Genomic DNA, 27,702 nt, shown 5'->3' with positions numbered 1-27,702 from the left:
GCGTATAATGCGTCCGGGGTAGGGGGGTGCGTTTTTTTCCAATGGAGTGCAACAAGACACCTCGCTGCGGTCAAGATATGGCGGGATAATTTCTGTAGGGATTTGGACAGTTTGGGGAAAGGGACTCCCAGTAAAAAGTGCTTTGGGTTCAAGTCCAGGGGTTGGTCCAGGACACTGGCCAAGAGCGTACGGACTTCCGTCCAGAAAGGGACTATACGAGGGCATTGCCAGTATATATGCAAGAGGGTGCCCTTATGCCCCACACAGCGCCAGCACCGGTCTGTTGTAGAAGGATAAATAGCGTGCAGGACATCCGGGGTCATGTACCAGAAGAACAATATTTTGTATGCATTCTCCCGGTAGAGCATACACATGGAGCTCTTGGATGCCTGTGACCAAATCACCCGCCATTGCTCCTCCGTGAACACTTCACCCAGAGCCTCCTCCCATTTAAGCATATATGCATGTTTGCCGTTAAGACCCATAGGAAAGGCGTTAATTATTTTATAAATATCCGAGATCATCCCCCTCTGTGCCGTACCTGCTGAGACAACTATTTCAGCACTTTACCATTTTAATGTTTAGGAGGTTATATTAAATAACTGCCAGCCCCAGCTGGTTTGTTAGCAAAGCCATGTGATATGATTGGCTGTAGGGATGGGCCAAACAACCCCCCCTAACCCCCACAAGGTTCGGTTCGCACCAGAACAGATTGAAAGGACGAAGTTCTAGCAAACATGCAAGCCCTATTAAAGTCTATGCGACAGGAACATAAAAAATCATAAGTCCCCGTTTTAAAGGCTTATATGCAAGTTATTGCCATGAAAAGTGTATGGGGACCTGTGTTCTACCCCAGGAGACATGTACCAATGCAAAAAAAAAAAAAACTTTTTAAAACTATTGTTTTTTCAGGAGCAATGATTTTAATAATACTTAAAGTGAAACAATAAACATGAATTATTCCTTTAAATATCATGCCTAGGGTGTTCCCTTAGTCTGCCTGTAAAGTGGCACGATGTATGCGTGCGATGTATAGAACATGCTGCAGCAATAATGACATTTCCAAAGGAAAAAATGTAATTAAAACTTGCTCACGGCTGTAATGGATTGCCTACTGCAGGCAATATAGATGAAAAATAAAGGGATCAATCAATCAATCAAAAAATGGAGGGGGTCCCCTCCAGTTCATACCAGGCCCTGTATGGATATTAAGGGGAACTCCATTCCAAAATATACATTTCTGTTTAAATTTTTTATTAGCAACAATCAATAAACATCAACTGATAATCTCAGTAAGACAGTAGGTAATGAAACTTACACAGCGGCATTGTTGTACAGCAATACAGTAAAAAAGAAACGTTTGGTAGATGCGCTGGTGCAAGATCTAATTATTTCAGCTATAGGTTTAAGAACATCTGGGTCACTAGGGATACTGAAACCTGTGAGTCATATCCCCAGTCCTATTATTTGAATTTAGTAGGAACGTTCCTCAGTAACTGGGGACTAGGCACTGGTAGGATTTGTGAAATCAGTAATTAACTTTACCAGTAGTGAGTGTTAACCTTTAAAATCTATACTTCTGATTTATTAATCACAAGATATGATATGGGTTAAATGAGAATTCTAAAGACGAGGAGGAAAAGCTTTAAATATAATAACATTTATTAAAAGTAGTTGAAAGTCTAGCTAACACACAAATCTCTATCTATGGTCTTACATCAAGGAAGAAAATACTAGGTTGAAATATAATATTTACATGCAGGAATACAAAGCATATTCTCTAAGACAGTGATCTACAAGCATATTTAGTTACAAGCAACACCTTAATTACCCATCCTTACAAACGTTCCACTCTTGAGGACTGGTTTCCCAAAAAGAGCCCTGTTACCTCCCCTTTGCTCTGAGTATATGCCTTCATGCTGTTGCCCCATAGGCTGCCTTAACTTGATCATGATTGGAGGGCTTACTACAAAAGTCGGCCCCCTTTCATGCAAATCCTTGTGACTATTCTTAAACAGAAGATTTAATTGGATTTCCCCAGGAACTTATTATGGTTGGGCTCTCTTCATTGTCTAACCCAGCATGGGGTCCTTTGAAGTGAGTAGGTGTAGAGCAATGGGAGTGGCTCTCCATTGTTGATATATACAAGTCTCGGCCCCGCATTGTCTGCTCTTAACAAGCACCTGGGGGAAGGCATTATACCTGGCTTTCATAGATGCAAGCCAAATGAGATCTATTTCTAATTACAATATTTTACAGATATTAATGAAGATTTCACATAAACTCATAAGGCAACATGAGATTATGAGTAAGTAGTAGTAGTTGGAGAGAAGGGAAAAGATCAGCTGAAGGAAAGCAAGAAGAATGAAGGTAGCAAGAGTAAGTTAGGAGAGGGTGGTCGGGTGGGGATCGCATGGGTCACCAGTACTTTGTGGCGAAGGCCTAGGACAGCTATTCTTAACCAGGTTTCCATGGAACCCTGGGGTTCCTCCAGAGGTTGCTAGGGGTTCCTTGAGCTGTGGCTGATGAACCACCTTTTTGACAGTGCCGACAGAGTTCAAGGTTCAGCATCACTTAGCAAAGCCAGCAGCATGACACCAAATATCTTTTCAGCTGTCTTTAAGGGTGGCATTCTGAGCACCACTTTATGTGGGACATTCCTCCTATTGGTCACCAGTATAAGGGGCATTGTTCCCATTGACCCCTGATAAACTGGGTTTAGTAAGGGTTCCTCGAGAAATCATTTTTAGGGTTCCTCTAGGGTTAAAAAATTGAGAAAGGCTGGCCTAGGATATCAGAAGGGGGCCCAGGGCTCTAGTAAATGCTTGTCAATGTTTGGGGGAAGAAAATTCTCCCCCCTGGGGCGCCAAATTTTAACATGTTGGGGAATTCTGTGATATATATATATATATATATATTTATATATATATATATATATATATATACTCTACACTGACTGCACTATATACTCTGAACTGTATTATATATACTACACGGACTGCACTATATACTCATATATACATACAGGTCAGGTGCATTCTTTGGCCAATCAGCAGCTGTCAATGCACTGCAATCTCAGGGCACTCTGTGGCGGGCAAACTTGCTGTGAGTGCCCCGTATGTTTGTTTGTTCTATGAACAAATGAACATCTGACGTTCGACTCGAACATCTAGGCCATCCCTCATTGGCTGTCATAGTGAGCACATGATCAGCAGCTCTGCTGATTGCTTTCTGATCACTGTACAGCAGCCAAAAACAAAGTCAGCTTGGGTCACAGGACATTTATTAACCTCCTCCCGCCCGCCCTATAGCCGAATGACGGCCTTAGAGCGGGCGGCTTCCTTCGCCTGGCCGTCCCTGGACGGCCTGGTGTTTACTTCCGCAATGCGCGCCGCCGGGGGCGCGCATCGCGGAAGTATTGTATTTGCCGTGTCTCCCGGAGACAGGCAAATACAGATCGCCGTGAACGGCCAATCAAAGCGGCCGTTCACAGCGCGATCGCAGCTGCCAATGGGAGATGATCTCATATGTAAACATATGAGATCATCTCCCATTGCCGTGTCTCTCCCTCCTCACACAGAGACAGCGTGTGAGGAGGGAGAGCGGTCTATGTGTCAGCCCCAGTGCCAGTGTCAGCCCCAGTGCCTGTGTCAGACCCAAAGCCAGTGTCAGCCCCAGTGCCTGTGTCAGCCCCAGTGCCTGTGTCAGCCCCAGTGCCAGTGTCAGCCCCAGTGCCATCTGTCAGCCCCAGTGCCAGTGCCATCTGTCAGCCCAGTGCCATCTGTCAGCCCAGTGCCATCTGTCAGCCCAGTGCCATCTGCCAGTAGTGCCAGTGCCGCCAGTGCCACCTGCCACCGCCTGCTGCCAGCGCCTGCCGTCAGCCCCAGTGCCGTCAGCCCCAGTGCCGCCAGCGCCAGTGCCACCTGCCAGCGCCAGTGCCGCCCGTCAGCCCCAGTGCCGCCCGTCAGCCCCAGTGCCGTCCGTCAGCCCCAGTGCCGTCAGTGCCGTCAGCCCCAGTGCCGCCAGTGCCATCAGCCCCAGTGCCACCTGCCAGTGCCACCTGCCAGCACCAGTGCCACCTGCCAGTGCCACCTGCCAGTGCCATCCGTCAGCCCAAGTGCCGTCAGCCCCAGTGCCGTCAGCTCCAGTGCCGTCAGTGCCGCCAGTGCCAGTGCCAGTGCCACCTGCCAGTGCCACCTGCCAGTGCCACCTGCCAGCGCCAGTGCCACCTGCCAGCGCCAGTGCCATCCGTCAGCCCCAGTGCCAGTGCCGCCAGTGCCACCTGCCAGTGCCACCTGCCACCACCAGTGCCGCCAGTGCCAGTGCCACCAGTGCCACTTGCTAGTGCCACCTGCCACCTGCCAGTGCCACCTGCCAGCGCCAGTGCCATCCGTCAGCCCCAGTGCCGCCAGCCCCAGTGCCGCCAGCCCCAGTGCCAGTGCCATCCGTCAGCCCCAGTGCCGCCAGCCCCAGTGCCGCCAGCCCCAGTGCCAGTGCCACGTGCCAGTGCCACGTGCCAGTGCCACCTGCCAGTGCCAGTGCCACCTGCCAGTGCCACCTGCCAGCGCCAGTGCCACCTGCCAGCGCCAGTGCCATCCGTCAGCGCCAGTGCCATCCGTCAGCCCCAGTGCCGCCGGCCCCAGTGCCACCTGCCAGTGCCACCTGCCAGCGCCACCTGCCAGCGCCAGTGACATCTGCCAGCCGCAGTGCCATCTGCCAGCCTCATTTGCCAGAGCAATTAGCCAGAGCAAATAGCCAGCACCATCTGCCAGTGCCATCTGCCAGTGCCAGCCCCAGCCCCATCTGCCAGCGACATCTGCCAGCCCCATCTGCCAGCCCCATCTGCCAGCCCCATCTGTCAGCCCCATCTGTCAGCCCCATCTGCCAGCCCCATCTGTCAGCCCCATCTGTAGCCCCATCTGTCAGCCCCATCTGCTAGCCCCATCTGTCAGCCCCATCTGCCTCCAGTGCCATCTGCCTCCAGTGCCATCTGCCTCCAGTGCCATCTGTCAGTGCCACGTGTCGTCAGTGCCACGTGTTGTCAGTGCCACGTGGGGTCACTTTGTGAGCATTTCCATTGTCCTGGTGCTCCAGGGCCTTCAAAACTGTAATAGGTGGTTGAGAAATAAGATGTGTAATTTATGCTCCTAGAACGCCTGATGGTGCTATTTCAATATTGGGCCTCTGTATGTGGTCAGGCTGTGTAAAAGTCTCACACATTTGGTATCGTTATACTCAGGAGGAGTAGTAGAACGTATTTTGGGGTGTCATTTTTGCTATGTACATGCTATGTGTTGGAAATATCTTATAAATGGACAACTTTGCGTAAAAAAAATGCGTTTTCATTTTTTTTCCACATTTTCCCAAAACTTCTGGAAAAAAAATGAACCATTCAAACGACTCATTATGCCTCATAGATTATACGTTGGGGTGTTAGCTTTCCAAAATGGGGTCACTTTGTGGGCATTTCCATTGTCCTGGTGCTCCAGTGCCTTCAAAACTGTATTAGGTGGTTGAGAAATGAAATGTGTAATTTATGCTCCTAGAACGCCTGATGGTGCTATTTCAATATTGGGCCTCTGTATGTGGCCAGGCTGTGTAAAAGTCTCACACATTTGGTATCGTAATACTCAGAAGGAGTAGCAGAACGTATTTTGGGGTGTCATTTGTGGTATACACATGCCATGTGAGAGAAATAACCTATTACATTGAAAATTTTGTGAGAAAAAAAAAAAAAAATCTTCATTTTGCAAAGAATTGTGGGAAAAAGATGACAACATCAAAAACCTCACCATGCATCTTAGTAAATACCTTGGAATGTCTACTTTAAAAAAAGGGGTCATTTGGGGGGTATTTGTACTTTCCTGACTTGTTCGGGTCGCAAGAAATGAGATAGGCCACCAGTACATCAGGTGTGGTCAATTTTGTGCGATTCGCACCACAGATTGTAGACTCTCTAACTTTCACAAAGACCAAATAATATCCAAAATGGCCAAAATTTATGAAAAAATTATTATAATTTGCAAAATTTTATCACAGAAACAAAGAAATATGCGTTTTTTTTTCAAAATTTTCGGTCTTTTTTCATTTATAGCGCAAAAAATAAAAACCCCAGAGGTGATCAAATACCACCAAAATAAAGCTCTATTTGTGGGGAAAAAAGGACACAAAATTAATTTGGGTACAGTGTTGCATGACTGAGTAATTGTCATTCAAAGTGTGAGAGCACCAAAAGCTGAAAATTGGTCTGGTCAGGAAGGGTGTTTAAGTGCCCAGTAAGCAAGTGGTTAACATATCCTTAGCACGAAACATAATATACAGATTGCTAGTGGGAAGCTGTAAATGGTATCCAAGTGAACCCGAATGGTTACATGTTTATCAACCTCCAGGGTGTGGTTGCACCAAGCTCTATGGTTTTAACTGGAAATGTATTTTTTATAAAGTAATCTGTAAACCTGTAAAAAAACTAATAAAACAAAAAAAAATGACCAAGACCAAATATACCAACAAAAAAAAGATTAAATCAGTAAAAAAGCTGAAGAAAGCAACTAATCTGAGCTAATCTTTTAGTCATAGCAGAGTATTGGTTAAACTGTATATATGTATATAAACCCAGAAACAAAAATAAAATATTTCAGCTTTTCATTCTTTAGATTTTGTGCCGATATAAATGAAATCATCTTCTTTCCCACGCACACAAACGCACAACATGATAGTTGTGTTTACAAACAAGCACCTTAAAGGGCATCTAAAATACAAAAATTTAATATATTGCAGCTTACCATTCCTTAGATGGTGTGGCTGCAATTGTTTTTTTTCAAATTTTTTCCTTTTATTTTCACCTGGGGATCCAAATAACATGCCTCCTGCTCAACACTGATGAGATATGCAACATGTTGTATTATATTGTTGTAACTCTTTTTACAAACACTTTTTTGTATTTTTTGGTTATTATATTGTTCTTTTGTAGAAATGACCAATTTCATCAACCCCCTGAGAAAGACGACTGGAGTTAAAACGCGCTGGGATTCTATTCATGTTATAGTGGCTTTTATGGGTCCCCTTTAGTTGATTCATGGGCATTCATATAACAATTACGTGATATTGATTTTATTTTTGGTTTGCTTGTAATGGAACCATGTGGTCCTTTTTAATCTTTGTATAATAAATGTTATGTATTTTACATGTGAACTTTTTTCTGGTGCTGTTAAAGCCCCACCCATTATGTAGGTCTTCATGCTATAGTATCCTTGGCAACCCTAGAAAATAAAGCTGTACAGTTGACATAGTTAGGCCAAGAGTGGCTGTGCTCACTCCTTTGCTGTGTCTATGGAGGAGCAGCATTGTTACACTTGGACAGGAAGTGCGTGAGGCCTACAGAAGAACTCCCTTTCTCCTTATCTCCATAATGTCGGTGGTGTCATCTATGGTTTACAGTAGACAAATCAGGTAGGACCAATAATGCTTGGGATAACAATACAGAGTGCATAGAACAGTACCGGGTTCCTGGCAGAATAAAGAGGGCCCTTTAGGCCAAGGGTGGCTGTGCTCACTCCTTTGCTGTATCTATGGAGGAGAAGCATTGTTACACTTGGGCAGGAAGTTTGTGAGGCGTACAGAAAAACTCCCTTTCTCCTTATCTCCATAATGTATGTGGTGTCAACTACGGTTCACAGTAGACAATTCATGTAGGGCCAATAATGCTTAGGATAACAATACAGAGTGCATAGGGCAGCACCGGGTTCCTGGCAGAATAAAGAGGGCCCATATGGAGCAGATATAACAAAACTCTTTAACCACTTCAGCCCCGGAAGGATTTACCCCCTCCCTGACCAGAGCACTTTTTGCAATTCGGCACTGCTTCGCTTTAACTGACAATTGCACAGACGTGGCTCCCAAACAAAATTGACGTCCTTTTTTTCCCACAAATAGAGCTTTCTTTTGGTGGTATTTGATCACCTCTGCGGTTTTTATTTTTTGCGCTATAAACAAAAAAATAGCCACAATTTTGAAAAAAACTCAAGTCCACTTGAGACTCTTTTTGAACTTCTTGTAAGTGTTACTCTTTTTTTTTTTTATACAATAAATGCGTGGGTTTTATACTATCGGAGCTCTTTTGTTTTTTATGTTGCAACGTCAATGTCCGTTCCGACCAACGATTGTTTGACCAGAGAGCACCGAAGGGTTGTCCACTGTTTGGAGGCTGTACACTATAAGGGAACTTTGGGATTGTGCAGGGATCTGGGAGATCCACCATTGTTGCAGGCTTTCTATGACCTTCTGTAACGGGGGGTCATAGACATCTGGTAAGCAGCCAGTCTTTACGTTTTTGGTGGTGGACACCCAGGGCCGTCTTTAATATTGATTGGGCCATGGGAAAAAATTTTCTTGGGCCCCCCCCCCCCCCCCCAATTCAATTTCACTCCCTACCTGCTCTGAGACATACAATAAATAGCAGCTAGTCTTTAAATCAGTTTACTATATCAGATCAGGCAGCAATTGTGAGCGGGTACAGCATATCAATGCTTACTGACTGGTTGCTAGAGGTTACAGCACACATGGCTCACTGATTAGTTGCTAGAGGTTACAGAAAATGATTTATGCTTGTTAATTGGTTGCTAGAGATTATTGTACAATATTACTGCTAGAGGTTACAGTACATCATCTCCTCATTGCAGGGGGGCATGCAACCTTTATTTACATATCAATGTCTCCGGCCACAGCTATTAACTTATGAATGCTCCCGCTATTTACATATGAATGCTGATTATTTACATGTAAACACAGGGTTTGCAGGTGAGTCATCTGTACACAACAATAAGGCAGAGCTGGAAAGCATTAGTACCAGCGCTTCACACTGAGATATTGGGACACAGCACAGGACTAAAACTTATATTTAAACTGGGATAGTTGGCAAGTATGAGGCAGCTGCTATGGGCCCCACAACAATGACAGGGTCCAGGGCAGCTTCCCCTTTTGCCCTGCCTTAAAGACGGCCCTGACAGAACCTATATATGAAGATTGGTTATACGGATGGACTTCATTTAATTTACAACATTATATGAGAGGAGAGAACAGAATTGGGACTTTAAATGAAGCACACATCAGTAAGAGAATAAGTCAAGTGACTGCAATGAATGTTTATTTTGTATAGTCCATGATATGTCATACAAACATTTTGGGCATCAACCTCTAAAATGCTCTGGGCATACAGCCTCCATACAATGAGTCATGGACTAATATTTCACAATAATTTACAATCCAAAAAGCATTCTCATAAAACACAAAAAACAGTATGCATGTATGTACGTACGTTATTTTGCTGTGGTTGAACCCAAAATGGCCAAGATAACCATGGTAAACTTCCTGACCCTTGTGGAGGTGGGGGCTAGGAAGGGTTGCAAAAGGCCTTTTAGAACAGTCCAAGAGTTCCCTGAGTGAGTCTATTCCCCTGAGGTTTCCTGGGGGGAGAGAGAGGGAGGGGGGGGGGGGGCTGGAGGATTATTGTATCTTCATATATCTACTTCTCCATACCCCCTGATACAAACCCTTCCAAGAAGGGTCTATAGTTTACCGCATCATTTAGGCCGGGGAAGGTTGTGGCTTGTAATTGAAAGATCCATTTTAATTCCCTTTGTAGCAACACCTTGTTCCAATCCCCCCTCTTTTATTGGGGTGCACTCTATCTAGGACCACAAATCTAACCCTGGGAAAGGTACCCCCATGCAAGGAGATAACATGCCTTCCCAGGGGTAGATCTGGAATAGCTTTTTTCATGCTCCATATATGCTTGGATATCCGCAATCACAATTCCAATTTAGTTTTTCCTATATAGAAGCAATTACACTCACATAGAAGCAGATATATCACTCCTTTCGTCCTACAATTGGGGAAGTGTGTAATTTTCAGAGATTTTCCATTGGGCAATATGCACATGGGTCCCACCTGCAGATATTTACAAAAGGTGCAGCCCCCACATGTATATGTTCCCTTTACTGTGCACGGATCTTTCTGATTTTCCCCTTTGAATTTGCTTTGAATAATCTTGTCCCTTATTGCCGTTGCACGTCTAAATGTGATTGGTGGTTTGTTTGGTACAAACCTTCCCAGATTTGGATCCATATATAGAAGATGCCAATATTTTTCTATAATATTGCGTATTTTATTATGCTGATTTGAGTATGACAGTATAATTCTACTCACATTTTCATTACCTCCGCGTTTATCAGCCTTCTGTCTCTGAGAATACAGAAGTTGATACCTTGTTTTTTCCAAGGCTTTTTTGTATGCCTTCTTGAAAGTCCTGGAGTATCCTCTCTCCAGAAGGCGGATTTGTAGGTCTTTGGCTTCAGCCTGAAAACTTTTTTCGTCTGAACAATTTCTCCTAGTCCTCAGATATTGACTAAAAGGTATAGATACTATAAGAGACTTCGGATGAAAGCTCGATGCGTGCAAGATCGAATTTCCTGCTGTGGGCTTTCTGAAGAGACACGTCTGGATGGCATTGCCCTCACCCCGGAGGACCTTGACATACAGAAACGTTATCTCGTCAGGATGGGGAGACAAAGTGAACATAAAATTGAAATGATTTCTATTTAACCTTGCCAAGAAGTCGGGTAGAATCTCTGTCGGCCCATCCCAGATCATAAAGACGTCATCAATATATCTGACTCACATCCAGATGTGGTCAGTATATAATGTCATTCGTTCATCAGCCATTACAAAACGCTCCCACTCCCCCAGGTACAGGTTTGCATACGATGGGGCACAACATGTCCCATCGTATGCAATGGGACAGGGGGAGTATATAGGGTATTTGGGGAAGATATAACAGGGACACATTTGAGGAATGTTTTTTTTTTTTGTTTGTTTGTTTGCCGTGAAAATTAATATTATATTACTGTGGTATCACTGTACAATTCAATGGTGTCTAAAAGAAATGGCACCCCTATTTAAAAACACATGTTTTTTTTTTTTTGTTTTTTTTTTTTTTAGGAGGTGGGGGGGGGGGGGGAGAAGGCAATGGGTAAAGAGGGGTGGGTTTTTTTTTTTTTTTTTTTGATGTCAATGAGTGCGCACACACAGATGTGTGTTTATAGGAACGGATAGGTTGGTTTATATACACGGGGAAAGAAAAAATTCCAGAGTGCAATGGAAAATATACCGTATATACTCGAGTATAGGCCGACCCGAGTATAAGCCGAGGCCCCCAATTTACCCCCAAAAAACTGGGAAACCTATTGACTCGTGTATAAGCCGAGGGTGAGATATGCCTGTCCATCCCTGTGTGTGTCCGTCCATCCCTGTGTGTCCGTCCATCCCTGTGTGTGTGTCCATCCATCCATCCCTGTGTGTGTGTCCATCCATCCATCCCTGTGTGTGTGTGTGTGCGTCCATCCATCCATCCATCCCTGTGTGTGTGTGTGTGTGTGTGTGTGTCCATCCATCCATCCATCCCTGTGTGTGTGTGTGTGTCCATCCATCCCTGTGTGTGTGTGTGTGTGTCCATCCATCCATCCCTCCCTGTGTGTGTGTGTGTGTCCATCCATCCGTGTGTGTGTGTGTGTGTGTGTGTGTGTGTGTGTGTGTGTGTGTGTGTGTGTGTGTCCGTGCAGCCTTGTGTGTCCAGCCTACCTGTGTCCCGAGCCTCCGTCCGGTCCCGTCCCGAGCCTCCGTGTCGTCCCATCCCGAGCCTCCGTGTCGTCCCGTCCCGAGCCTCCGTGTCGTCCCGTCCTGAGCCTCTGTGTCGTCCCGTCCCGAGCCTCCGTGTCGTCCCGTCCCGAGCCTCCGTGTCGTCCCATGCCAGGATCGCCGCTCTTCGTCGGCGCCCTGGCGGCCATTCCCCTGTTCAAAAGCCGCGCCTCCGCCTGTGATAGGCGGAACACTCAATTTCCCAGCAGTCTGTGTTCCGCCTATCACGGACATCCTCTCATCCTCGTCCGTAGTACGAGGATGAGCCGATGTCCGTGATAGGCGGAACACTGACTGCTGGGAAATTGAGTGTTCCGCCTATCACAGGCAGAGGCGGAGGCGGAGGCGCGGCTTTTGAAAGGTAGAATGGCCGCTGTCTGTCTGCTCGACACGCTGTTCGGGCAGTCAGACAGCGGTGACTCGAGTATAAGCCGAGGGGGGCACTTTCAGCCTCAAAAAAGAGGCTGAAAATCTCGGCTTATACTCGAGTATATACGGTAAGAGGAGTGATATTATTGTTTCTATTGTAATTATATTATTAGATTGTAATTATGTTATGAAATAAGGAAACTAGCACTGTATTTTTTTTTTTTGCATAATTTAGGTGGCACTATACAACTTGGTATGTGTATATGGAATATTAGGGGGGAATATTCTGATAAAGTTTTGAAATATATGGAATAAACGGGAAAAACAGGAAAATCTGGAGGGAAGATATAAATAATAAATAAGAGGGGAGAACGTACCAGATCTGTTCATACCGACAGCTTAAACAAGATGGGAACTTTAGGGAATCTAAGATGGAACACACGGTAACGGTAATTAGGAGGAAGCAAGAGAGGGTTAGAAAGGGGAAAGGGTAAGAATGAGGAATGTGGGAGAAGATTATCACTACCCCTTGGGGGATGGTGGGATGGAAGATGCAATGGGAGGAGGGGAAGGAAGGAAGGCATGTAGGTATAGGTAAAAAGGCGAGGTAATATGGAAAGGTAGCCCTAGATGGGGGCTATAGGACTGGGTGGAGGGGACTGGGAACAGAGCTCTCGGTTCTGTGCCAAATCCAGGCCGAACCCCAAATTAGGTTTACACCCACCTGAGCCAGACGGTCGGAGGCTCAGAGGGGGGTGTCTCTCTTAGGGGTATTTGGGTTTCCCCCTTTTTTTTGTTTTTATGGACTTTTGGCAATGAATAAAAAGTGGGAATTTTTGGGTGTTCGACACGTATATATTTCCATGTCGTTGCACTGATAATGCCCTTACGTCCCGCTGAATCCACTAGATCATAGAATTTTCTATTGAATTTCTCAATTGTCTGAATGGAAATAGGACGGTACCAATTCAAATTTTTGAGAATTTTTTTGCACATCCTAATATATTGATCGTTATTCATAATCACAGTATTGCCACCTTTGTCTGATGGTTTAATTGTTATTGCACTATTTTTGGACAAATTGTTGAGAGCTTGTTTTTCACCTGGGGTTAGATTGCCATCTCTAGTGTCCCTACACGCTAGCCTATTTAAGTCTCTGGTTACAAGTTTCAAAAAGGTTGCTGCATTGGGATTGGAGCTGGGTGCTGGGTATTGATCTGATTTTTTCTTTAATGTAGATTTCGATTTTCCCGTCCTCTCTTCTATGTTATCATCCTTAATGGATAGGAGTTTTTCAATGTCCAGGCTGTCAATCAAGTCAGCTTGATCATCATTTTCATCAAGGAGAGAGATCAGTTGATTGATCGCCTTCTCCTCCTCATTACTCAAATGTTTATTTTGATCTGACGTTTTATTATACATATTTTTCAAAAGAAGTTTTCTTATAAAGAGGTTGAGGTCCCTCACTACCTCAAACTTACTCAAATTTTCATTTGGACAGAACCCTAGGCCTTTCAAGAGTACATCTGTTTCTACACTGGTTAAAGTGTAAGAAGATAGGTTGATTATGTTCATCTGTGTGTTCGAAGAAGTTATCATAGAGTGATTTAGGTGGTTGTCGGCACATATGCCATTTTGTTCCCTTTGATCGTGTTTGAGCTTAGACAATTTGGAAAAGAAGAAGAGGAAAAGATGGGTGCCACAGGAGTGGAATTAGTGTCTCTACGGTCAGTGAAGTGTCTCGAATTAGTGCAGTCTTGTGCATCTTCATAAAGAGAAATAGAAGATAGTTCTACAGAGACCTCTCTCTGTAAATTACCTGTCGCCGAGAGGTTGGATGTGTCCGAAGTCTGTGAATTCTGTGTTGGGTTTATATTTTGCCCTCGTAGTGATTTTTTTACTGATTGTTCTTAAGGGGAAAACTTTTATGGAATTAATCCGTCGGAATTACTCCGACGGATTTGGTTGTCGGAATCTCCGACCGTGTGTACAAGGGCTTAGAGGGAGATTGCTGTTTAAAGCGCTGCAAATGCTTTCAAATGTGACTGCTGTGGACCATCCACTAAATTTAATTGACTATGTAATGGTAAGTGATTCCAGAATGTATGTCAGTGTGATGTGTCTTTATCATGTACCTGGAGGATATCAAGATCCTGTAGAGGAGGCTTCTCTTGCACCACTTGTCCAACACCCCTGGTAGTGATGACAGGAGGTGTGAGGACACAGAGTGGCACAAAGGCTGGTATAACAAGCAGCGCCAGCTGAGGTTTGCAGGAAACAGATGACCATCACCAGGCAGGAACCAGGAACTGGAACACAGTCAAGCAGGAGTGTAGCCGGGGTAAAAATGAAAGGGTCGTCAACAGCGAAGGTACAGGAGGAACATAAGACAGAAGCAGAGTCAGGATACAGACCAGAATCAGTACACAGTCGAGTAGCTGGGCACAGACAGGGCCAGTGCTAGACTTGCGCCCCCCCCCCAAAAAAAACCCCCAAAACTTCTGTACCACTAAAATCTAATTTCTATACACTATAGAAAGGGCCCAAAATGGTCTAGCACTGGCCCTGTCTATACCCCTCTGTGATGTTTGTTGCCCCCTCATTGAACTGCCGTAGACAGCGAGTATATTTGCCAACATTTAATTTTTGTTTTTTTTTAAAGAGAAATGGGCAACAACAGAGGACTGGGTGACAGCAGGGGACTGGGCAACAGCAGGGGGCTGGGTGACAGAGGTCTAAGTGACAGCAGGGCAGAGGACTGGGTGACAGCAGGGGACAGGATGACAGCTCAGGGCTGAGTGACAGCAGGGGACAGGTCGACAGCTCAGGGCTGGGTGACAGCAGGGGACTGGGCGACAGCAGAGGGCTGGGTGAACACAGGGCAGAGGCCTGGTGACAACAGGGGCTGGGTGACAGCAGAGGGCTGGGTGGCAGCAGGGCAGAGGACTGAGTGACAGCTGGCAGAGGACTGGGTGAACACAGATCAGAGGACTGGGTGAACACAGGGCAGAGGACTGGGTGAACACAGGGCAGAGGACTGGGTGAACGCAGATCAGAGGACTGGGTGACAGCAGGGCAGAGGACTGGGTGAACGCAGGGCAGAGGACTGGGTGAATGCAGGGCAGAGGACTGGGTGAACACAGATCAGAGGACTGGGTGAACATGGGGCAGAGGACTGGGTGAACGTGGGGCAGAGGACTGGGTGAACGCGGGGCAGAGGACTGGGTGAATGCGGTGCAGAGGACTGGGTGAACGCAGGGCAGAGGACTGGGTGAACGCAGGGCAGAGGACTGGGTGAATACAGATCAGAGGACTGGGTGAACGCGGGGCAGAGGACTGGGTGAACACGAGGAAGAGGACTGGGTGAACGCAGGGCAGAGGACTGGGTGAACCCGAGGGCAGAGGACTGGGTGATAGCAGGGCAGAGGACTGGGTGATAGCAGGGCAGAGGACTGGGTGATAGCAAGGCAGAGAACTGGTTGAAATTGGGTTAAAAACTGTTCTGTTCAATATCTCACAGTCAGGACAGTGCTAAAGGAAAAAACAGATATCATGTGATCTTTGTCAGATAACAGCACTTTTTTACTTCTGTGTAAAAATCTAAAGATAGAAGTAATAAAGGTGACAAAGATCAAGATGGTATCTGGTCTTCCAGTAGCAGTGTCCGGACTGAGATATCACGCAGAGCAGTTTTCAACTCAATTTATCTCAGTCCAGATGCTGCATAAAAAACAAAACAGCATTTTAAGAGCCTTTTTTGACCTCCATGCTGCTCTGCCCAGGAGATCATGATCATCCCTGAGGCCGACCGCTCCACCCCCGCCCCCAGTGTCAGGCGGGATCACCCCTTGTCTGGCCACACCCCCTCAAAAGTCCTGACCAGTGACAATGAGGGAGGCGGGCCAGCTCCTCGGCATCAATCAGACCCCTGAGCCGCCGAACAGCTCTGCAGCTGGGGGAGCGGGGGAGGGATCTGTCAGCGTACCGCATGTGATAGTTCCCTCCACGCCCTGCACGATCACAGCAGCAGACATTCGCTCACCTCCTCCGGATCTCCAGTACACACTCCTGTAGACCCGCCACACAAGGATGACGGCTCCAGAGTTTACATCCAAGGGGGATAAGGAGGTGACAGGCCATGGCTGCGCACTGGGCGGCAGTGCACCCTAGGCAGCTGCCTAGTCCGCTTAGTGGGAGCGCTGGCCCTGGTCACTGAAGAACAAGACCGGAGTACAGTCAAAGTACAAGCCAAGTCACAATAGGTAGGAATCCAGAGATTGGTCAAGGGCAAGCCAGGTCGAGCACGGGTAGGCAGATATAACAGGTCAAGGCACAGGTAAAGAGGAACTAGCCGAAAAACACTCAGCAATCTGTGGATGCCAAAGTTCAGCTTTAATAGGCCGCTTGGTGCCAGTGCGTGTATGTGTCCGTACACGTGCGCATGTATGTATATATGCCCAGTTAGTTGTTGACACACATGAATACATTTGTGCATGCGCACCAAGGTGCCTTCTGTATTGAGCCCTTGATTATAATTATGATCATAAACATGTAATGGTGTTCTGGTTCCAACTGAGCTTCTCTTACAGACATACATGCAGAACTGAAGTTAATTGATGCCTTGGGGCCCCGTCTGCATGTGGAGGATGCTCGACCCCCCCTATTAGTGTTATGGAGGGTGGGCTCATCCCTGTGGGGGGGGGGGGGGGCGCCGGGTAGGCTGTAAATGGAAAAAGGCTAAAGGGCCCCTATGTCAGGAGTTATATATACAGACTAATATGTTATAATAATGATATATGATTATGATATTATAGTGAATTTAGCAGCCGACAGGTGATTTAGATAATGCAGAGTCTCTGCCACAGACTTGGTTGTAACTGAAGGATGAAATTAGAGAACTCTCATATGGTACCAGTATCTTGCAGTCTGTCCGGCAATACCTTATGCCCTCTTACACACGGTCGGAGATTCCGTCGGAATGTCTCCGATCGGAGCGTTTTGTCGGATATTCCGACTATGTGTGGTCTGCATCGGACTGTTTCCGTCGGAATATCCGTCGGACCAACTTTTCCAACTTGCCGGAAATATTTTCCGACAAAATGCTCCGATCGGACATATTCTGATCATGTGTAGCCTACTTCGACGGACAAGGTGCCACGCATGCTCACATTCAAATTCCCTCAGGTAAAACTACTGCTCGTAAGCGATATAGCACATTCGTCACGCTGCAATGTTAAAAATTCTTTCATGAAGCGCATTCTCTTGTTCTTTATAATGCTGCAAGAAGGAACTTCTTTTGATGCTCATATTCCCACACACTTCTCCCGAACGTATTTCCCGACTCTTTTTTACTCATTTCGGCAATACAATTTTTGAATTTGTCACATCTACACAATTTTATATTTTGTTTTTTCTTTTTTGGCTACATTTTTTTTTTCCTAAACATCTCTTTTTTTAACAGTTTGCAAATTTTTCAATTTTTTGGGGTGTGTTTTGTGTTTTTAACTTACCACAACAACATTATTATCTTTTTGATATATTTTTTTTTTTTAATCTACAGGAGGTTGTTTAGTGTTGGTACCCCTTGTTATTCATTTCACTTTGTTTTTTTGAAATGTACCTGCCTGCTCACAAATAAACTGTCCTTTTGGAAGTAAAACACATACGCAAGTATTTCTTCAAACAAAAAAAACCTTTATTTTGGTGTCAGTAACAGATAAAGAGGGAGGCAGCGATGGAGAAACTGGGGAGATTAGCAAAGCCTTTGGCCCCCAGGGCACACATCAACTATTTAAACGCAAAACTTGGTGGCCTGAGGAGTACATGTCTGAGGGAGAGAAGTCTGGTCCTGAAGTCCATGAAACCCGGAACAGCAGCAGATGACATCTATGTTCCCAGGCTGTGGTACTACAAGAGGCTACATCTTCTGTCAGACCAGACTGCACCCAGGTCATCACACTCTGGTCTTCCTTCCATGCTTCCTTCCAGGCTGTGGCTGTGGTGCTGTAGGTGTGGCAGAAGGAGAAGGAGGAGGAGGGGCATGGGCCAAACCACACAAGTGTGTTTCTTGTGTCATTTGGCCCAAAAGACCCTTGTTGAGGGTGTGTTTAATAACCTCCTCACACAAAAGCTGTTGCCCCTGCTCCATTTTCTCAAGCTTGCATGCAACCAAGGCGGCAAAGGCCTCTTGGTAGGTGGGTTTTGCTTGGAGGGCCGCTGATGCCTCACCAATCAGCCTCAGGGCTGACTCCTTCACATTCCCCCCCTTTCTCACCCTTTTGCGTGGAAGGCCGAGGGGAGAGACCTGGCAGTCAGTGAGGCCTCTTTTGCCCGCCCACCGACTGGCTGCCGCTTACCCCCGCCTCCTCCTGGCTGCCACTTTCCACAGCCACCTCCTGGCTGCTGCATTCCACACCCTCCTGTTCCTGGCTGATGTCTTCCTATGTATGAAAAAGGGACATAGTTTTCGTTTTTGGTTCATCAAACACACACAATTTTCACATCAATACTGTTGCAAACTGTTAACCAATAGAAAAGACTATCATTCTGTGCCCAACATTTTTCTTTCTTGTCCCAAAGGTTTTGGCCACTACTGTCTATTGATATGTGAAACACTTTCTAAACTCAGCAATTAGTGAGCAAAAATCAAGTTAACATCGTTCATTTATACTCCCAAAATATGTACAACAATACTACACCTGGCTCAAGCTGGGCTCCCCCAGTTCTTCCTGAGTGGAAGGCCCAGGTTGGGCATCGGAAGACTCATCGGGTGTGGAATGTAGCATAGAACGCGTGGAAGGAAGAGTAGAGAGTGATTCTCTGACCTCAGCTTGGTCTGACAGAAACTGCATCCTGTCATAATACCACAGCCTGGGGACATAAACGTCATCTGCTGCAGCTCCAGATTGCATGGACTTCAGTACCTTGGTGCTCTCCTTCAGATATGTACTCCTCAGGCCACCGATTTTCTTTTTTAAATAGTTGACGTCTGCCCTTGGGACCACTGGCTTCACAAACTCAACCAGTTTCTCCAGCGCTGCCTGCCTCTTTTGTCTGTTACTATATTGAGGGTGTGTTAACTGCCACAGGCAGGGCATGTCTCTGTATTTATCGATGAACAGAGGGAGGAAGCTATGATCGTTGAAGCCGTCCATAATGTCTGCAAGACACAACACAAGACAAACCCTAATGTCAGGCTAAACTCCACTAATACAGGCCTCAATCTAGAAGCAGTATACCAAGTTCAAAATGTTACCTTCATTTGCACGTTCGTCGCCTCAGCTTCTCCCTCTGTTCACAGATCGTACGGACAACACACGCGTGTTGTGTTTTATATACAGTGTGCATGCGTGCAACTCCACCCGCCCCTGACGTTCTTTCTAGACTATTCCCCGCCCCTTTTCGGCGCAGTGGGGAGAGCACATGGAGGAGAGAACACAGGTGCGCACTAATAATAGTTCCACTAACGAGGAGGAGGGTGAGGAAAGCCTGGAGCCTGAAATGTCCCAATACAGGAATAGAAGATTTAAGGCCTCAAATATGCCTTTGGAGAGATGTTGGAGATGGTGGACATATTGAACAGGACCGACTATGATGGGAAGTATGGACCTTACCCAAACTCAAATATCAGAAAGGCCAAGATCATGAATAAAGTTGTGAGGAGTCTTCATCAGAATTTTGGGGTACGCCGATCCAAGGATCAACTGAGAAAACGCTGGTCAGACCTGAAACTGAGGGAGCACGAGCAGTACATAAGGATCAAGCGTGTTATTGAAAAAAGTAAGTAATTGTCGTGTGTTCATATGATTATTCTCGCTTGCATACTGCTCCATGTGCTTTGATTTCATGTTGTGCATTTTAAAATGGGCACTTTCAAGTTCATGGTTTCATTCGTTCGTAAGAAACATCGTTCTGCAGGGAAGTATTCCAGCTTAACAAAGTGTCCCCAATAATGTTCTCACCTTGGAGCTTGGTCAAAAAAAAAATTGAACAACACTTCCAAGCAATGTCTCATATTCTTAATTCTGCCCTCTGTGTGCTAATTATTCTTTTTTTACATTCTCATAGGGGAGAGAAGACTTGGCAAGTATGAGGACACCAGGGACCACACCCCTCCCAAAGAAGGCCAAATTCCAAAACCAGAAACAGAGGAGCATGAGGAGGAGGAGGAGGAAGGAGAGATCGTTGAAGTTGGACAAATTGTCACCACAACAGGTGAGTGTCGGAGAACACAGCTTCCGGTAAGCTCATCAATGTATATCACCATATTTTTAATACATGGTGTGTTTTTTTGATTTGTTTTGTAGGTGATATGGAAGAAGAATCCCATTTTACCAGTGAAAGTGCCCAGATCCTGATTGGGGAGATAATGGGGTGCAATCGGGATTTAGAAAATATACAGCAAAACATCAATGATGTTAAAAATAAAATGAAGAACATCATTGATGTTTTGGGGAGAGTGTGAAACAGCCCAAACTAGCTAGGGTTTTATTTTTTGAATTTTAAACCACAACTTTTGTATTTTAAGAAAATCCAAATTTGGAAGATGCACAGAGTGTGTAAACATGTGCTATCTCTCATCATGGGGGATCAATGTACGTGTTTTGTGGAAAGTGGCTGAGATGAAGCGGTTGCAGCCCCAAAATATGTACATTGATCCCCCATGATGGGAGAAAGCACATGACACACTGTGTGCATCTTCCAAATTTGGCTTTTCCAGGGGTGACACCCCCATGTGATGAAGGCAATATCAGCCCAGTTTGTACATACTCATGTCTGATATTGTCTTCACTTTTCAAAGCTGAACTTTGTAAGTTCCTGTGTCCTGTATGTTACACTTTGATACATGCCTGTTTACACAAAAACACAAAGTGTAAAAAAAATTACCAGAAAGACTTTTTTTGATACACACAATTTGTTGGTTTGTTGTAAAACCCTTTTCTAAATGCACATGTGAATGTGCTTGTATTAAAAAGTTAAATTATCAACAATGTGTGGCTTCCTTTTTCATTGCGCCAAAGATGTATTTGGAGTAAAATTTTTGTTTGCGGTGAGAATGGGTGTTATATACTAAAGGTAACTCCACTTTGCACTCCAAGTGCAGTTTCAGGTGTACTTTTGCAGTGCACTTGTAGTGCATAGTGGATGTGCCTTTAGTAAAAAACACCCTCAGTGATGTGTTAATTTGGACAATCATGCCATTTTCCTGCCATGGTGCTGAAAATGAGCAAGACTTTGGTCAGTAATGCACTACATACATTAGTTACCAAAAACAAGGTGTGTGTGTGTAGCAGACCTGCAACATAATAAGCTTATCTGAAGAAGAGACTGTCCCCTCATCTCGCTCAGAACTTGGGTTTGCACTGTTGGTGAAAAAGGCACAACAAGAAAATACATAAATTTACATTAGAGACACCCAAAAGCAAGCCAAGCAGTAAATGAAGGAGTTTCAAAGAAACATTTATTCAGAAAATGCCGCTCAGACATTGTCTGGCATATCAATGGCCCCCCTACCCACAAAGTAGTCCATGTATTTGGTTCTAACCTCACGGGCATTTTGGGGAGGGCAAGCCAGGATGAGCAGGTTCAAGGCCCACGAGGTTATCATTTTCCAGCAATAGTTCGCAGAAACTCTTTTTAGAAAATTGTGCAGAACACAGCAGGCCAGCACTATGTGATTGAGTTTGTATTCCGCCATGTGGATAGGCATTAAAAAAAGGCGGAACCGGCTGGCCAGTATTCCAAAGGTGTTCTCCACCACTCTTCGGGCTCTGGACAGGCGGAAATTAAAAATCCTCTGGTCTGGGGTGAGGGTCCTCATCGGGAAAGGCCGCATCAGATGGTTCGCCAGGGCAAACGCCTCATCCGTGATGAAGACGAACGGGAGTCCTTCCTGATTCTCCTCTGGGGGTGGCAAGCCCAGACTGCCACTCTGGAGATGTCAGTAGAACTCTGTCCGTGCGAACACTCCACCATCCAACATCCGTCCATTTTGCCCCACATCCACATACAAAAACTCATAGGTTGCAGACACCACCGCCATCACAATACTATGAAACCCCTTATAATTATAATAGTACGACCCCGAGTTGGGTGGTGGGATGATGCGGACGTGCTTCCCATCAATTGCTCCTCCACAATTGGGAAAGTCCCAACAACTGGCAAAGTGGGAGGTCACAGTCTGCCATTCATGTGGCGTTGAAGGACACTGTGGAGTGAAACAAGACCAAAAATTAGTCATTTAAAATATCAACATTGCAAGCAGATTAGACACCAACATTTTTGGCCAAGATTAGTATAACATTTTGGGAACTGAGTATTTAAAGCCTAAAGTATAAGGTCCCCTTATCAGAGTCATCACCCCCCCACCCCCCCCCCCCATCTGATGGGCCCTTGCTAAAAAATGAGGGGGGGATGTTTTGGACAGGTAACCCTCTCCACTTGATTGAGAGGTGAATGCCTAAATAATGTGTGATACTTTGGGAAGCCCGTCCTTACTTACACTATTGGCAGCTCACCAGACAGGTAAGAAGTGTCATAATACCAAAAAGAAACCAAAATGGAAGCGAATTTTGACATTCTGCTATTACATCAAGATAATAATAGGGGGAAAAAATAAATATACCATTTGAAAGTATTGAGGCAGGCCCTTGCACTACATGCTTTGGGGAATTCATCCATAAATGTGAGCATCAAAAAGGTAGGTATAGTGTGTATTGGGTTTGGTAAAGTCAGCAGATAGAGGATTGCTATCAGCTGACCTAGCAGTTGGTGGGAGAGGGGTTCCTAATGAGTTCGGCACAACCAAAAAAAAAAAAAAAAAGTGACTCTGCGTGAATTGAAGCACACACATCACATTTGTAGACATTTTAGGGGGTGTTTAGGGGAAAGCAATACTATGGAGCTGGCAAAAGGCATTGGTAAGTGACTAGACAATAGTTTTATGGGCCAAGAAGAGCATGGTGGGGTAGTTAGTGAGGCAAATATGCCTGAGGACAAAGGGGCAGAGCATATGAATTAGAGCATATTGCAATGATGGTAATTAGGGAATGAGGAAAGAAATGCAAGACATTAGCAATCATGAAATACATAGAATGTGATGTTAAAGGATAAAACTTACCTTCATATAGTCCTTCTGCAGGACCTGAATGATGGCAGAACAGGTCTCTGGAATAATGATCCCCAGAGCCTGGGGGGAGATGCCTGTAGAGAACTTGAGGTCCTGAAGCCTTCTCCCAGTTGCCAAGTAGCCCAACGTGGCGATGAGCCTCTGCTCCAGAGTGATGGCTTGCCGCATGCAGGTATCCTGCCTGGTGATATAAGGGGTCAGCAAAGCCAGCAGACGGTGAAAAACGGGGTCCGTCTCCCGGAGATAATTCCTGAAATCATCAGGATTATTCTCGCGGATCTCACGGAGCAAAGGCATGTGCGAGAACTGGTCACGCTGGCGCAACCAATTCTTGGTCCACAAACGCCTCTCCTCCCTGTTCATGGACCGGCTTGTGTCACAGTAAGAACCCCAACATGAAGCCCCTGCACAGCACAAACTCTACGACGAGTACGTAGACAAAACGGTCGGCTGGTCAGAATGGACAACAGAAAGCACCGATAAACAGCAATGCCTGAAAGAACGAACTGAATAGCAGAAGCAAGCAGACAATAAGAAATGCAAATCAAAGTGTACTATACCAAGATATAGTCCACAATGAGAAACAAATACTTACTGACTACACGCACTGATTATCAGATACGCAAAGACAAGCAGAAACTGAAGAGCAGTAGCGATATGAATCACTAATCTGAAAAGCGCGAATCGTCTCTCACCAAACTTCTACTAACACGCGATACACACAAGATCAGCAGAAGGAGCCCAAAGGGTGCCGGACGTGGTGCTGAACTTCCCTTTTCTAGTCCCGCCATACGCAGCTTACGTCACCGCGTTCTTGGCAACCGGAAATTCCGACAACTTGGTCCAACCGTGTGTATGCAACATCACTTCCGGACCTCGTCCGGAATTAATCCGTCTGAATAACTCCGACGGATTTGGTCGTCGGAATCTCTGACCGTGTGTACAAGGGCTAACAGCAAAGTTTTCAACTGAATCATTGCACGGAACAGGTAAGTATGACATGTTTGTTATTTACAAAAAAGTAAATTGAATGTCCCTGAATTTTTCATAATGACCCCGTGGCTTTGCCCATAGACCAGGGTCGGGATAAGGAGTGGGCAGGAGGAGCGGCTGCCCTAGGCAATATGGAAATCGTGTGGGGGTGGGGGGGGGTGGGCACCATTAGTAGATTGGGGCTGGAGGGGATTTGTGTTTTATGGGGAAATATGGGGGTGGCAGGGGGTAAGCATTGTGCTAGGAAGGGAATTTAAGGGGGTGTGCTAGCAGTGTGGATTTAGGGGGATATGTGTTGGTGGGATGGGGGGGGCGGGTTGTGGAGGATTTGTGCTAATAGGGATGATTGGGGCATTTGTGCTGGGACGAGGATTTGGAGTGGGGGTAAAGGATATGTACTTGGAAGGGAAATTTTAGTGGTAGAGGTTTTGTGCTAGGAGGGGTGTTTTTTTGGGAGGAGGTGGGAGGGCAAAGATTTCAGCAGGATGGTGGATTTGTACTGGGCTATGGGGGTATCCATGCAGATTAGTGCTCATTTTTTTTCTTGGGGGGTGGGGGGTTTGCTGACACATAATACGCATGCATCTTGGTGGGGGTGTAGTTTGTAATGTTTGCCCTGGGCTCTAGATCACTGTTTCTCAACTCCAGTCCTCAAGGCGCCCCAACAGGTCATGTTTTCAGGATTTGCCTCAGATGAAAGGCCTGTGGTAATTACTAAGGCAGTGAAACTGATCAAATTACCTGTGCAAAATAATGGAGAGCCTGAAAACATGACCTGTTGGGGCACCTTGAGGACTGGAGTTGAGAAATACTGCTCTAGATGACCTTGTCCTGGTACTGACATAGACCAGAGCTTTAGGCTAGAATAGGACAGCACTGGACCCAGCTGGAGCAAGGAATCGTGAAAGTGAAACAACCTCTTCTCTGCCAGACATCCCCAAAATGAGCAAAATGAGGGTGGTGGCCCCACTGCAAGGGTGGTATTAAACCTCTACTACAGGGTCCTCAACTAGCGGCCCTCCAGCTATTGCAAAACTAGAAGTTCCATGAGGCATTGCAAGGCTGACAGTTACAAGCAATACTCCCACAGGCAGAGGCATGGTGGGACTTATAGTTTTGCAGCAGCTAGAGGGCCGCCAGTTTGAGACCCCTGCTCTACAAAGTACAATTTCTCAGTTGGGCTCCAGGAGAATTAGCCATAATGTGTTAGTATGCACAACATATTAGCACATTACTGTAGTGTCAACACTACTATCTCGATTCTGAGTTATGAATCTTCGGCCACTTGGTTGACCGCTAATGTCCTACCTATCAACTTTTTTTATTTAAGGTTTAATCAACTTTAAAAATGCCTGGGGTTAGGTTTTGGGAGATTTAAATGTAATTTACAATCTGTCTGACTGACAAATAGAGTCAAAATTACAACCATCCAATAAAATTGGTAGTGTATGCGTATATATGAAGATTTTTTTACAGACACAATTGGATTGAATTTGAGCAAAAAGAAAGTGGAGCTGGGTTTTAATCTTATCGTTCTTTTTTCTCTTCTCGCAGTATAACATTTTCATCTTTGTTTTAGATAATTGAAGAATCTTTCAATGGAATATCCAATAACAAATGTGACTCAGCTAACTGGAACCATTATCAGTAATATCACCAACAGCGTAAATGGCACTGCCAGCCCTGCAGAAGGAAAAAAGCACCCAAATCAAATTCTTCACGTAATCTCCATCATGGTCTACATCGTGACCTTTTTGCTGGGTACCACAGGGAATGGATTGGTCATCTTTTTCACTACCTTCAGAATGAAGAAGACCGTCAGTGATGTCTGGTTCCTCAACTTAGCCGTAGCTGACTTTATCTTTACTTATTTGCTGATATTCAGAATCATCCGTATAGCCATGAATTTCCACTGGCCCTTTGGTAGATTCATGTGCAATCTAGATGTTGCTTTTTTCTACATCAACTTGTTTGCTAGTCTCTTCTTGATCACCATCATCAGCATTGATCGCCTCATCTCCATAAAGTTGCCTGTTTGGTGCCAGAACCATCGAACTCCAAGACTGGCATCCATTGTCACCTTGGTAGTTTGGGTCCTAGCATTCATTTTAAGCTTACCTTATTCAATGTTTATGGACACAACCAAAGTTAAAAATGTTGTTTAAGCAACTATTCCAATGATAAAGATGTGGCTATATCAAGATATTCTGGCGTGACTATAACCAGATTCATTGTCGGATTTGTTCTTCCTCTCACTGTAATCGTCTTATGTTATACAGTGATTCTGTCGCACATCCGGAGAAATTACATGACCAAGTCTAGCAAACCACTTAAGATGATAGCCGCTGTAATCATTTCCTTCTTTGTCTGCTGGTTCCCATACCATGTCTTCTCTCTTCTCTGGCTGTCCATAAAGTATGGTGGCAAAGATAATTTCAAGGATGTAGTGCACACTGGATTGCGATATTGTAACTTTTTAGCCATCATGCACAGTTGCGTCAATCCTATTCTCTATGTCTTCGTGGGTTGGGATTTCAAAGAAAAGTTCCTGGGCTCCATCCAGTCAGTATTTGAAAAAGCTTTTTTGGAAGACACAGTCCAAACAAGTTCCAAGTGTTCAGACCAGGTCAACTTAAGAATCTCAACTGCTGCAAATTGAAACCACATTTACAAAAGAATACATATCACTGTGACCTGGTCAGAGTTTTTATGAAGGGCTCAGACAATCATAATTGTTTTTTTTAATCATTATTCTCAAGACTGCATTCTGCTAAAAACGATTACTGAGAGGCACAACAAATATATTCGATTTTTCACTTGTTCAACACTGATTTTATTGAAGTTCAAGACCAAACCAACCAATGAATAAATTGGATGACAAAGACTGGTCACAATCATATTTTATGAAAAAAATCGGTATCAGGGCCAGGGCTAAGGGTGGGCAGGAGCAGCAGTTGCCCTGGGCACTGTGGTGAGGTGCGGGGACACCACAAAGAGATTGGGGGGAGTGGATTTGTGTTGGGAGGGGTAATTTAAGGGGGCAGCAGGAAGTAAGAATTGTTCCAGGATGGGAAATTTGGAGAGAAGTGCTAGGAATGGAGATTTTGGGATATTTGCGTTGAGAGGGGAATGGGGGAAGAGGATTTGTTTGGTTAATATGGTGGATGGGGGGTGGATTTGTGCTAGGAGGGGAAATAGTTTTTGGGAGGGGGATTTGTGCTAGTAGGGATGATTGTGAGGCTTCTGTGCTAGGAGGGGAAATTTGGGGTGGTAGGAAGGCCGAAAGAAGGGGTGAAAAGGAGGGGCTGCTGCCCTGGGCATTGTGGTATCATGTGAGGTGCGGGGGCACCACAAGGAGATTGGGGGGAGGGGATGTGGGTTGGGAGGGGGGATTTAAGGGGGTAGCAGGAGGTACAAATTGTTCAAGACATTGTTTTGCTAATAAAGGTAATATGGTGGTGGGGGTTGTGCTAGAAGGGGAAATTGTTTTTTTTGGGGGGGGGGGGGGTGCGGGGATTTGT

The 27,702-nt window shown here is 45.4% G+C and overlaps 2 protein-coding genes across 2 annotated transcripts in view; both read left to right on the top strand.

Annotated features, from left to right (window-relative positions):
• The window catches only part of LOC143933753 (chemerin-like receptor 1), a 445,780-nt gene that overhangs the window by 272,631 nt on the left and 145,447 nt on the right, over positions 1–27,702 (top strand). The gene's annotated exons all lie outside the window — the stretch shown is intronic.
• On the top strand, positions 25,780–26,860 carry LOC143933161 (chemerin-like receptor 1). The gene is given in 2 exon segments (XM_077456098.1): positions 25,780–26,335; positions 26,338–26,860. Coding segments are annotated over 2 exon segments (1,059 nt in total). The 3' UTR covers positions 26,841–26,860.

The sequence above is a fragment of the Lithobates pipiens genome, unplaced genomic scaffold, assembly GCF_037356315.1.
Source record: "Lithobates pipiens isolate NorthernLeopardFrog02 unplaced genomic scaffold, aLitPip1_a1.2 Scaffold_27, whole genome shotgun sequence".
NCBI lineage: Eukaryota > Metazoa > Chordata > Amphibia > Anura > Ranidae > Lithobates > Lithobates pipiens.
Note: the sequence above shows the minus strand (reverse complement) of the source record. Positions and strands in the feature narration are given on the sequence as shown.